General features: G+C 50.7%; 1 protein-coding gene across 9 annotated transcripts in view; it reads left to right on the forward strand.

The window, feature by feature from the left end:
- MDC1 (mediator of DNA damage checkpoint 1) overlaps positions 1-13,121 on the forward strand; it is a 15,629-nt gene continuing 2,508 nt past the window's right edge. The window contains exons 1-13 of one of the 9 annotated variants that reach the window (XM_032648131.1): positions 1-100; positions 1,501-1,780; positions 4,450-4,591; positions 5,168-5,548; positions 5,634-5,703; positions 5,999-7,473; positions 7,610-7,654; positions 7,986-8,051; positions 8,217-8,306; positions 8,687-9,484; positions 9,594-9,637; positions 10,134-12,833; positions 12,915-13,034. In XM_032648131.1, coding sequence (XP_032504022.1) covers positions 1,760-1,780; positions 4,450-4,591; positions 5,168-5,548; positions 5,634-5,703; positions 5,999-7,473; positions 7,610-7,654; positions 7,986-8,051; positions 8,217-8,306; positions 8,687-9,484; positions 9,594-9,637; positions 10,134-12,833; positions 12,915-13,034 — 5,952 coding nt within the window. In that variant the 5' untranslated portion in view covers positions 1-100; positions 1,501-1,759. Of the gene's footprint in view, positions 101-1,500; positions 1,781-2,116; positions 2,179-2,255; positions 2,342-4,449; positions 4,592-5,167; positions 5,549-5,633; positions 5,704-5,998; positions 7,474-7,609; positions 7,655-7,985; positions 8,052-8,216; positions 8,307-8,686; positions 9,485-9,593; positions 9,638-10,133; positions 13,035-13,121 lie in introns of those variants that run through there. The other 8 variants (XM_032648124.1, XM_032648133.1, XM_032648132.1 and 5 more) reach the window with 8 other exon arrangements.

The following is a 13,121-nucleotide window of genomic DNA, read 5'->3' on the forward strand; positions in this document are numbered from 1 at the left end:
CAGACGTCCATTGGTCCCTGCTCGGCGGGACGAGCGCAGTCCTCCCTGGGAGTTGTAGTCCTCTATTGTTGTCCACGCTGCAAAATGAAAGAACAAATGGGTGGGTACTGGGTATGGGGGTTTTGGTTTGGGAGTTTTTAATGAAAAATGACCTTGCGCAAGGGTTCCTTCCTCTATGCCTGACTTTTCTGGTATAAAAAGAGAGTAGTTTACGGATACAGAAATTGAGAACCCGGGGGTGCCAGGCGTTGGAAGGTGGAGTGGGGGCACGCCCTGAAAGCTCCCCGCTGCGGTAGCTCTTGGGAAGACAGGACTGCTTAGCTCAGCGAAAACAGGGGAGAAATGCGGCATCCTGATCTGCTATCTAACAGCTGGTCCTTTGGTGACCCAAGGCATGAACTTCAGTAAACTGCTGCTCCCCCAGATACCTCAGGAAGAAGGAGGGGATTGCCCTCCTGCTATTTCCTTGGGAGTTTTCTAATGATAATGTTTAGAAACAAAATTGCAGCAAGGGCTTTTCAAGATAGAGAAGTAATTGTGTGAAGGGTATGTTCAAGAATAAGTTGAATGGTTTAGAGAAGTTGATATGCCAGAAGTGTCTGTCCATGTGGGGGGTCTGGGCCTTAGAGCAGCGTTTAACACACTGTATTGTCCAGCGGAGAACTATGGGGTGAGATACCTGATAGAATTTCAGTGTCTTCCAGCCTGCCTCTCTAGACACTGATGAAGTCAGTGTTTTTTCAGTTCACTGATTTCACTGACTAGGTGGCTGACCATTGCAACCTTCCAGGAGCCTCAGGATTGAAATAAAAGGGGTAGGGAGGTGATGGGGGAAAAACTGGATGAGCTGAAGTCTGAGTGGCATGTTTCATCTCAGGGATTAGTTCAACTTGAGAGATACTAAGTGTCCACCAAACCAGGAGCTAGGGATACAAGAATGATTAAGAAGTAGCTCACTGTTCTCCAGGATCTTGCAATTTCGTGAGAAGTGTATAAACAATAATTGAGTGTGGTAAGCCCTGTGATAAAGGACATGTTATATCAAGGTCATCATTGTTAATTCACATTGGATTCAACACACATTTCTCAGTCGTTTTATAAATAAAAGAACAAGTTGTGTAAGACCCGTCTACCCACTTAAAATAGAATGTTCATGTTTTACGGCATGATCACAATGAAAATAATTACGTATTTTGTGGTAGTGAAGAGAGTTCAGGATTTACAATTAGGGAACTGGTTTCAATTTGTCTCTACCTTACATTAGTTGTAGGCAAGTTATCGGCAGAGCTCCGATTCTTTCTATAAAACCTATTTCTGCCTATTGTAGTCAGAATGAAGTGAGATAAGAATGCAAAAGGTCTTCCTAAATTATTCATGTCAAATTATTATTCTTGTCTTAGTATGACATTTAATGAAATAAATGATATTTATCATCCTTGAACCCTTCAAAGAACTCGGTCAGCCTTCAAGATGGTTAACGAAACAGTTCTGTTTGCCTAGGGATCTTTACTCTTGGGGAATGACCTCAAAATGTCCATCAGGAATGTATTGTCAGAGAGGAAATGACATGACTTCAAGACGAGCTAACTCATAAGAAAATGACTTCCATTGCAATGAGTCCTCGAGCGCCACGCCTACGGGATATTTTCCAAACTGCAGCCTTCAGCCACGACTGCAACCCGCAACCCATTTTCATTTCTCATGAGTCAGCGGACTCCATGTCTGGGAGGACCGGGGGAGGACGCTCTGGCCGCACTAGATGCTTGGGGCGACGACTATGGTAAGCCCCTCTATCTGTCGCTGGCGGCCAGACTCTGTGGTCGCGATTTGGAAATCTGCGCGGGAAGTGGGCGGTGCGGTGAAGCGTCAGTGGGTTGTCCTCTGGAGCTACCCAATCGAGGTGCGCTATTCTGTGCGCCTTCGGCGGCCTCTGATTACAGCCTCAGCCAACTGATCTCAGCCTCCCCTTAGAAGCCGCCCCTTTGAGCTGTAAGGGGGCGGGGACGGGGCGGGGCTCTGACTGTGCCTCCGAATTGGCGGCTTGCTCTGTCGGCGTGCAGCCGGGCTGTGAAAGACAGCGGCAGGAGCCAATCAGCGAATCGGCCCCCGCCCCGCTCAGGCACTCGCGCCACCCCGGTCGCGGCCGTTACTGGTGGCGCGCGCGGGGACTCAAAGTAGGTGAGTTCTGGGGGGCCTCGCCCAAGGCTCCCCGGCTGACATCTTGGTTTTCCCCGGTGGGCGGGAGGGGCGTGCCTTGGGTACGACTGGGCGGAGGATACTTGGAAATTTGCTGCTCGGTTTATAATACTCATCCTTACCTGACGCTCCTCCCTGACCTTAGGTATGAAGACACAGGGAGCCGTTGGGCTAGGAGGGAACCCATGGGATGGAGGGAGATCAAAGGTGGTGGCCCATGGATTGGAGACGAGGGTCATGGGTACCAGCTGAGTTCGCCAGTCTTAAGAACGGAGTTTACATTATCTCCATGGAGGTGTCCTACTTTCCCAACCTGTCAACAGTTTCCGTTTAGAGTAGCATCTTTCATACTGTTTTGAGTTTTCATCTTATTTGTTCTTTAATCAGGAGGGCAGAGTTAATTTTACTTTGGTTCAGGAATGTATCCCGAATACTTATAGCGGTACCAGGTGCGCAATAATTGTTGAATGAATATGATGGACCCGTGGGGAAAAGACAGAGTTCTTCTGCCGTGTCCAGTTCTCGGGGGGGTGTGAGGCAGAAATGGAATGTAATAGTTACACTATGGTGAGAGCTATCAGGATAAGTACAAGTCCACCAACCACCGTGAAACACTTAGGAACATGGGGAACACCAGAAAGCAGAGAAGACTCCAGGCAAGGCTTTGCTGAGGTAGTGACATTTGAACTGAATTGTAAAGGATGGGTAGGATTTGGACCAGAAAACTATGAGCAAAGGGCTAAGGAGCTGGCTAAGGCCTGCAGATGAAAGGGAGCAATGTGTTCAGAGACTGGGGAGAAGGTCCATGTGGCTGAATCATAGGCTTGGGTGAGGTGCGGGTGGGACATACATTTGAGGATATGAGGTTCTGATTGTGGAGGGCCTTGCTAAGGAGTTTAGATTTTATTTTATCCTATGGGCATGGAAATCCATCAAAGAATATTAAACAGAGGAGAGACATTATCTGGGTGGTCCTGGACAAATTCCTTAATCCATCTGTATTGCAGTTTCTTTATCTGAGAAATAGAAAGTAATAAGAAGGAATTCCCTGGCGCTCCAGTGGTTAGGACTCCGTGCTTCCACTGCAGGGGCCAGGGGTTTGATCCCTGGTCGAGGAACTAAGATCCCACATGCCATGCTGCGTGTCCAAAAGGAAAACAACCAAAAAAAAAAAGTAATAATAATAGTTTACAGGGTTCTTGTGATAATTAAATAAGTCAGTGAATATAAAGTGTTTAGAGCAGTGCTTGACACCTACCAAGCCTCTCTTTTGGCTGTTATGATTTTTTGCAGTTTAGTCTGATCACACTGAGATGATCTGATAAAGTGTAAAAAGCATGGGCTTTGCAGCCAGAAGCACATTTATTCCTACCCTTTTCATTTACCTGCTATGTTATCCTGATTGAATATTTTTAGCCTTAGTGTCCTAAACGCCTGCCTCACGGCTACTATGCCTGATACATAGTTGGTGTTTGGCAAAAGTTATCCCAATAGTGGATAGTGAAATCAATTTAATGGATTGCAAATCGGCGTTTAAAGAATTGAGAAGAGAAAAAAACAGAATGACAACTACCAGTGTGTTGTATAAAGGCTTAACATTGTTTCTCAAAACATTTGTCTATAAATAAGCATGTGGGGGTTTTTTTGTTTTTTGTTTTTTTTAAGATTTATTTATTTATTATTTATTTAATTTTGGCTGTGTCGGGTCTTAGTTGCAGCATGCGGGATCTTCACTGAGGCATGCGGGATCTTTCATTGTGGTGCCGGGGCTTCTCTCTAGTTGTAGTGTGCGGGTTTTCTCTTCTCTAGTTGTGGCACGCAGGCTCCAGGGCACGTGGGCTCTGTAGTTTGTGGCACGCAGGCTCTCTAGTTGAGGCGCCTGAGCTTAGTAGTTGTGGCACACAGGTTTAGTTGCCCCGCGACATGTGGGATCTTAGTTCCCTGATCAGGGATCGAACCTGAGTCCCCTGCGTTGGGAGGCAGATTCTTTACCACTGGACCACCAGGGAAGTCCCAAGCATGTGTTTTTGTATATATTTCTGTACTGGGGACTCTATAATATTTATTTCTTATTCCGTATCATGGTCAAAGATATTTCTTAAATGCTTCAGAAGAATAACAACAGAATGATTGGCAGAAAGGGAAGCATCAGCCTCCATAGCTATCCAGGTTTACAGCAGTTAGCAGTCTCCTCTCTGAGGCTGTGTGGTGTGACCCACTGAAAGAGGTGATAATAATGTGTTTTTTCCTCAGATCATGGAAGACACCCAGGTTATTAACTGGGAAGTTGAACAAGAGGAGGAGGTTGAAGAGAGACCCAGTGAATCTTTGGAGTGTAGCTTGGAGCCCCTTGGGCGACTGCGTATCTTCAGTAGTTCCTATGGACCAGAAAAAGGTCAGGGGTTATTGTGTGCTGAAGTACTGGTATTTCTTTTTCTTTTTTTCTTTTTTAGGCCTCTTATTTCTGTGGCGAGGTAATTGGAGGGTTGCAAGCTTAGATATGCATCTGGGAGATCTGAAAAAAGGTTTTACTGGGAATGGAGAAGAGGGGGCTGATTGATCTGATTGCTCCAGGCAAGTGCCCTGGACTCAATGGGGGTGCTTTTACTTTGGTAGGAGAAGATGAAGGGATTCAGATAAAAATCCAGTGAGGTCTGGAAATGGGTGGTGGTGATGTTTTGCACAACAATGTGAATGTACTTAACGTCACTGAACTGTACACTGAAAAGTTGGCTGAATGGTAAATTTTATGTATATTTTACAATAGAAAATAATCCAGTGTGGATGGATGGGGTATTGATTATGAATAATGCATTGCATATATTCTTTATTAGCTAGTTATCCTGGGGCCTTTTATTTTTCTAATGCATGGGGGGACCTTGAGTGAGTAGTGAGGTACTTAACAGGAACATTTTCCTAATAGAAGGTCAGGACTCTGGCCTTGGAACCCATATACCTCTCTAATTCTTAGATTTCCCATTATACCTTGGGAAGAATGTGGTAGGCCGAATGCCTGATTGCTCTGTGGCCCTGCCCTATTCATCTATCTCCAAACAACATGCGGTGATTGAAATCTTGGCCTGGGACAAGGCGCCTGTCCTCCGGGATTGTGGAAGCCTCAATGGTACTCAAATCCTGAGGCCTCCTAAGGTCCTGGGCCCTGGGGTGAGTCATCGTTTGAGGGACCGGGAGTTGATTCTCTTTGCTGACTTGCCCTGCCAGTACCATCGCTTGGATGTCCCCCTGCCCTTTGTCTCCCGGGGCCCTCTAACTATAGAGGAGACACCCGGGGTACAGGGAGGAACTCAACCCCACAGGCTTCTGTTGGCTGAGGACTCAGAGGAAGAAGTAGGTAAGTTTGTGTATTGGGAGGGCGGGTGAGGAGATGGGGATTGTGAGTGTAAAACTGTCAACTTATTCCTTTCTACAACTGACAGATTCTCTTTCTGAAAAGTGTGTGGTGAAAGGACCAAGGACCTCCTTTTTGGCAACAGTAGTTCCAGAGAGGTGAGTGCCAAAGGGCCAGACACCTGAGTCCTCAAAAGAAGGAGGAATCAGGGGCTGGAGGATCCATCTCTACGAGAACTTATTACCATGAAAGTCTGGGCTGGGGAACTACACATACTCATTCAATCAACTGAATTTTTATTGAGCACCTCTGATGTGCCAAGTAGAAAACTAACTGCTGGAGATAGAAAAGAAAATACTACCTCATGTCTGCCCTCAAGGAGCTCCTAGTTGAGTGAGGTATCCCTTCTGGGGAAATAGATTCTATAGACTCTCTCTTCTCTTCCCTTCACAGCGATGAAGAGGGATCTTCCTCTCCCCTGGATATCCCTGGGCCACCTTTTGCCTTCAACTTGAACAGTGACACAGATGAGGAAGAAAGTCAGCAACCAGGAGCAGGGGAGGGCTCCTCAGCTGCCAGAAGAGTCACCGCTGCAGAGACAGAACAGCCTAAACCTGTCACAACTGGAATCCAGCTTGAAAAGGATCAGTGTTCAGTGAAGGAGAAGAACAATGACACGAAAGTTGAGAGGAGCGCGAGGAGTAGGGTGGTTCCAGTTGGAGTGATTCTGGAGAGGAGCCAGCCTACTGGAGAGGACAGTGACACAGATGTGGATGATGAGAGCGGGCCTCTGAGAAGGCTCACTGGGGTCCATCTGGAAAGGGCCCAGCCTTGTGGCTTCATAGACAGTGATACTGATGTGGAAGAAGAGGGGATCCCTGCGACCCCAGCTGTAGTTCCTGTGAGGAAGAGGCACAGCTTCCATGAAGTTGGTACAGAGAGTCCTCGGGCACCTGGCGTGGCACATCAGCAGGAGAGCCTGGCTGGTAGTGATACAGATATAGAGGAGGGGGAGGCCCCCCTGACTGTCCCTCTGGACAAAAGCCGAGCCTCTGTCGTGATCGATAGCAATACAGATGACAAGGAAGAAGTCTCAGCAGCGCTCACGCTGGCACATCTACGAGAGAGCCGGGCTGTCGCGTGGAACAGAGATCCAGATGCAGAAGACGATAGGGCCCAACCGGTGGCCCTTCTGGAGCAAAGCCAAGCCTCTGCTGGGAGAGACAGTGACACAGACGTGAAGGAAAAGGGGCTCCCAGTGGAGAAGACAGGAACTGTTCCCAGGGGTCACACGGGCAAGGCATATTCAGAAAAGAGTCATCCTCCCCTCAGGGACAGTGATACAGAGGTAACGGAAGAGAAGAGCTCACCAGGGTTCCACCTGGAGAGAAGCCAAGCCTCTGCCACAGTGCATATCAACACACAAGTAGTGGAGGAAGTCCCACCAGGGCCAGCTGTTATACTTCTGGAGAAGCATCAAGTACCTGTAGCATGGACACATCAAACAGATGTGGAAGCTGAAGGAGGCCCAGCAAAGCTGCCTGTGGTGTATCTAGAAGAAGCCCGGCCTCCTCTAGCTAGGGACTGTGACCCAGATGCGGAGGAGAACACATCCTTAGCAGCCTCAGCAGTGGCAGATGTAAGAAAGAGCCAGCTTCAGGCAGAAGAAGATACTGGGACAGAGTGGGCTGTAGCTGTTCTTGAACAGGGCAGGGCTTTTATGGCTGGGGCCCAGGGTGGGTCACCTGCGGCCCAAGTGGAGCAGGACCTTCTCCCTGTCTCAAGGAATAACATAGCAGATCTGGTGGTGGACACAGTCACTCCAGGGGAACCCACCCAGCCACAGAGACGGGGGGCCCAGACCCCCACAGAAAGGGAGAGAGAACCACATGTGGATAGGACCATGGACTCTGGAGACAACCACGATGGTTAGTGCTGGCCTTTCTTCCTCCCTTAACCCCTGCAATAAAGAATGCTTCTAGGGTATCTTAGTTCATTTGAGCTGCTATAACAAAATACCATAGACTGGGTAGCTTATAAACAACAGAAGTTTATTTTTCACAGTTCTAAAGCCTGGGAAGTCCAAGATACCAGCAGATTCAGTGTCTGGTGAGGCCCCGCTTCCTTCTTCATAGGCAGCCATCTTCTCACTATGTCCTCACGTGGCAGAAGGGCCCAAGGAAGCTCTCTGGAGTGTCTTTTATAAGGGCACTGATCCCATTCACACGGGCTCCACCCTCATGACCTAATCACCTCCCAGAAGCCCCACCTCCTAATACCCTCACATTGGAAATTAGGTTTCAATGTAAGAATTTTGGGGGAGACACAGAGATTCAGTCTATTGCATGGCGTTGGGGCTGAGGAGGGAATAGTAGAGTAAAAGGAAGGAGTTAAGGGTCAGCTGTGATTTTTTAATTATCCTATATTCCTCCCCCACCAGATTCTGAAGATATGGACCTGCAAGCTACCCAGTGCTTTGTGGAGAGAGAGAATCAGAGCCTGGAAGGTGAGGACATCTGTGTCATGTGGATACTGGTACAAACAGGAGCTTGGAGATCAGACTGGTAGTCCTTGAAGTGTGTGAAAGCTGGGACGGTCAGGGTGGGAAACTAAGAATGGGACCCTGGAGTTCTGTGGAGCAGTGCTCAGGCCATGCTTTTTTGTGCAACAGTCCCCAGCATGGAGGATGAACCCACCCAGGCCTTCCTGTTTACTCTGCCCCAAGAGCCTGGCCCTTCCCGTTGCAGCTTCCAGGCCACAGGTATAAGAAACTCTCCCCTCCTCTGTGTCCCTAACTTGGCATCCTTATTCCCCCTCTACACGTTTCTTTTATATTCCTTGACGTTTTGCTGATGTTCCTCCATCTCATCAGAAAAAAAATGCCATATTAAGTCAGACCCATAGAGCAACTAGTCTAGCATAAGTTTTTAAGAGGCTACTGAGAGAGCTTTTATATGAAGGTTTGGGCTTACTTTTTGAGACAAATGTTAAATGTTATGACTATCTTCCTTACTCCCAGCTTTCCTTTAATAACCCATTTAAATTTATTATGCATGAATTTGTCTTCATCTTTTCTCAAGCTATTACCTTTTCAACCTACATTCCTCCCTCTTCTCTCTCTCTCTCTCACTCTGCTTTCAGGTTCCTTGGATGAGCCATGGGAGGTCTTGGCTACACAGCCATTCTGTCCGAGAGAGTCTGAAGCCTCTGAGCCTCAGCCCATTGCCACCCACATTGAAGCCCATGCATCTTGCCCCTCTCCACCTACGGCAGCACCACAAGAGCAACATCCAGAGAGTCCAGTTCATGCAGAGCCACTGGGGATTCAAGGCAGAGGGATGCAGACTGTGGAGGAAGACATGGGTACACCAAGAGAGACAGCAGAGAGGGTGACCCCTGAGAGAGAGCCATTGGAGAGGGAAACTGAGAAACTGCCCTCGGAAGGAGAGAGGGAAGATGTGATGGGAGAGGAAGAATCAACCAGGGGGATACAGGACAGAGAACAAAAACAGGTGTTAGCTAGAGATACTCAGAAACAAGAGTCTGACAAAAAAGTAAAAAGTGCAAGTACTGAAAGGGATATGGAGAGTTTGAAGGTAGAAATTGAGACACCCGAGGAAATACAAGAGAAAGAGAGAGAAAAGCAGACTCTTACAAGAGAAATATTTGACAGAGAAGCAGAGAAACCAGTAGCAGAGAGAGAGTGTGAGGCAGGTGGGTTACAAGGGAAGGTACCCAAAGTGATGCTGGACAGAGGCCCACAGACAGGGGAGACAGAGGCGGGGGGCCAGGACCAGAAAGGCCAGGCCTCAGGTTCGACACCAGAGCCTGGAGTGGGGGCGGGAGACCTTCAGGGACTTGCTTCAGACCCCATAGCTTCTGGGAGCCAGTCAGGTGGAGGAAGGGGTGCCCCAGTGGGCCCCAGGAGGCAGCAGAGAGGTAAGTGAAGGTAGAGGGGAGCCTGAGGTGGTACACAGCCCTCATGATAATCAACCGCTAAGTGACTGACTGCTTAGACCTCAGCTACTTGTCTTTCCCTTCTGTCTAGGCTACTTGAATTGCAAGATGCCACCTGCTGAGAAGGCTTCCAGGGTGAGAGCTGCTTTCTGTACCCACCTCCCCACTCCACAGGTCATCTCTGTATCTCCTCCACTGCCCCTTCCCCTGACCTTGCTTTCATTTACTCCTTTCCCCATACGTTTAACTTTTCTTCCATTTTCACTGCTCCTTAGTTGGCTTCTTGGTTGGCTCCTTAGTTGGCTTCTATCCGTTTACTTTGACACCTGTTGTTTTCCATATCTGTTCCCCAAGTTCTGTCTCCCCATCCCTGACTCAGAAAGCTCCTTTTTTCAAGTCCATTTCCTCTTTCTCCTAACCGTCCTCTTTATTAGAATCATCCATATATTGAGAATACTATACTGGCATTTTGGGGAGAGGTCTTTGGGAACGAGGGAATTCCCAGTCTAATGGAACAGACAGAAAGAGAGATGCCACGAGTACATTCTATAAACAAGGATCAAGAACAGTATCCAAGTCCTGTCTCTCTTCTCTGTCTCTTCCTCCCTCACTGGCTTCCATTTCTCCCCAGGGTAATCAGGAATCCCCAGATGCTTGTCGGCCTCCTGCACTGCAGGAGGCTTCAGCGCCTCTCCAAAACCCCCTCATCTCTCAGAGCCAGAAACATCCTGCCCCTCAGTCCCTCCTTTCGCCCTCTCTACCTCCTTTAGAACGGCCCATTCCCAGGACCAGACAAAATGAGAGTCAGGAAGCTCTGGAGACTCCCTTTTCCTCAGAGCTGGACTCTCTTCACCCAAAACCCAAAGTCAAGCCCCAAGGGTCCTCTCCAATTTCTTCTGTACCCCTTGAGCCCCACCCTACCGCTTCCACAGACCAGCTTGTCACCCCCAAGCCCACATCTCGGGCCACTGGGGGCAGGACACTTAGGTCCTCTGTCAAAACCCCTGAACGAAATGTCTCCACAGTCCCTGAGCTCCAGCCTTCTGCCCACACAGACCAGGCTGTCACCCCCAAACCCACAACTCGGGCCACTCGGGGCAGGACACAGAGGGCTTCTGTCAAGACTCCCGAACCAGTTATCTCCACAGCCCCTGGGCCCCAGCCTTCCACTCCCACAGACCAGGCTGTCACCCCCAAACCCACATCTCGGGCCACTAGGGGGAGGACACAGAGGGCTTCTGTCAAGACTCCTGAACCAGTTTTCACCACAGCCCCTGAGACCCACCCTTCCACTCCCACAGACCAGCCTGTCACCCCCAAACCCACATCTCAGGCCACTAGGGGCAGGACACAGAGGGCTTCAGTCAAAGCTCCCAAACCAGTTATCGCCACAGCCCCTGAGCCCCAGCCTTCCACTCCCACAGACCAGCCTGTCACCCCCAAATCCACATCTCGGGCCACTCGGGGCAGGACACAGAGGGCTTCTGTCAAGACTCCCGAACCAGTTATCTCCACAGCCCCTGAGCCCCAGCCTTCCACTCCCACAGACCAGCCTGTCACCCCCAAACCCACATCTCAGGCCACTCGGGGCAGGACACAGAGGGCTTCTGTCAAGGCTCCTGAACCAGTTATCTCCACAGCCCCTGAGCCCCAGCCTTCCACTCCCACAGACCAGCCTGTCACCCCCAAACCCACATCTCCGGCCACTCGGGACAGGACACAGAGGGCTTCTGTCAAGACTCCCGAACCAGTTATCTCCACAGCCCCTGAGCCCCAGCCTTCCACTCCCACAGACCAGCCTGTCACCCCCAAACCCACATCTCGGGCCACTCGGGGCAGGACACAGAGGGCTTCTGTCAAGGCTCCCGAACCAGTTATCTCCACAGCCCCTGAGCCCCAGCCTTCCACTCCCACAGACCAGCCTGTCACCCCCAAACCCACATCTCAGGCCACTCGGGGCAGGACACAGAGGGCTTCTGTCAAGGCTCCCGAACCAGTTATCTCCACAGCCCCTGAGCCCCAGCCTTCCACTCCCACAGACCAGCCTGTCACCCAAAAACCCACATCTCGGGCCACTCGGGGCAGGACACAGAGGGTTTCTGTCAAGGCTCCCAAACCAGTTATCGCCACAGCCCCTGAGCCCCAGCCTTCCACTCCCACAGACCAGCCTGTCACCCCCAAACCCACATCTCAGGCCACTCGGGGCAGGACACAGAGGGCTTCTGTCAAGACTCCCGAACCAGTTATCGCCACAGCCCCTGCGCCCCAGCCTTCCACCCCCACAGACCAACCTGTCACCCCCAAACTCACATCTCAGGCCACTCGGGGCAGGACACTTAGGTCCTCTGTCAAAACCCCTGAACGAAATGTCCCCACAGCCCCTGAGCTCCAGCCTTCTGCCCACACAGACCAGCCTGTCACCCCCAAACCCACATCTCAGGCCACTCGGGGCAGGACACTTAGGTCCTCTGTCAAAACCCCTGAACGAAATGTCCCCACAGCCCCTGAGCTCCAGCCTTCTGCCCACACAGACCAGCCTGTCACCCCCAAACCCACATCTCGGGCCCCTCAGGGCAGGACACTTAGGTCATCTGCTAAGGCCCCTGAACCAGTTGTCCCCATAACTCCTGAGCCCCAGCCTTCCACCTCTAAAGACCAGTCTCTCACCCCTGAGCCCACATCTCAGGCCACTCGGGGCAGGACACAAAGGTCCTCTGTCAAGACATCCCAGTCAACTGAAGCCACAGCTCCTGACCTTGAACCTTCGTCCCCCACAGAGCAGCCTGTCACCCCCAAAGTCATAGCTCAGGGTGGTCAGAGCAGGACACTAAGGTCTTCTACAGTAAATGCTGTGCCAGTTCCTACCACCCCTGAGTCCCACTCTCCAGTCCCCACAGGAGAGCCTATTCCCCCTGAGCCCATCCCTGAAGCCAATTGCAGCAGGAGGCCAAGGGCCACTAGGAAACATGGGTCTCTCACAGCTCACGTTCATGAACCCTACTCTGCACCCTCCGAACCTAACTCCTCAAGGGACCAGAGACGAGGGGCAGTGAGGGCAGCCGAGTCCCTCAGCACCATTCCTGAGCCTGCCTTTGCCCAGCTTCCCGAGGCACCCACTCGTGCTCCCCAGATCCCAAAGGGGGAGGCAGCAGATAGATCTGGCTTCACCCCAGAGCCCCAGCCTGAGGCCTCTCAAAATCGCAAGAGGCCTTTAGCTACTGCAGACTCACCTCCACTTCAAAAACGGCTCCAAAGAGGAGAAGTTCCCCAGAAGACAGCATTCCTTAAGGAAGAAGAAGAAAATCCTGCAGCGAAGCAGAGGAAGGAAGAGGTGAGGCGGGGGCTGGAGTCACCTAGTTTAGAAAGAGCTTGGGGGCTTGGAAACTCCCACCAAGTTCTCTCTCAACCCCAGGATGTAGTGATTCCAGGACCAGGCAAGAGAAAGAGAGAGCAGACAGAGGAGGAGCCCCGGGAAATACCAAGCCGCAGCCTGCGACGGACCAAACCTCTCCAAGAGTCCACGGCCCCCAAAGTAGGAGAGAAGGGCTCTGGGGCTTTGTGGGAGATGGAGATGTGGTAGGACGGGAGGAGACCCAGGGGATTTGGGAGACGGGTGCCG

Source organism: Phocoena sinus, chromosome 11, assembly GCF_008692025.1.
Source record: "Phocoena sinus isolate mPhoSin1 chromosome 11, mPhoSin1.pri, whole genome shotgun sequence".
Classification (NCBI taxonomy): Eukaryota; Metazoa; Chordata; class Mammalia; order Artiodactyla; family Phocoenidae; genus Phocoena; species Phocoena sinus.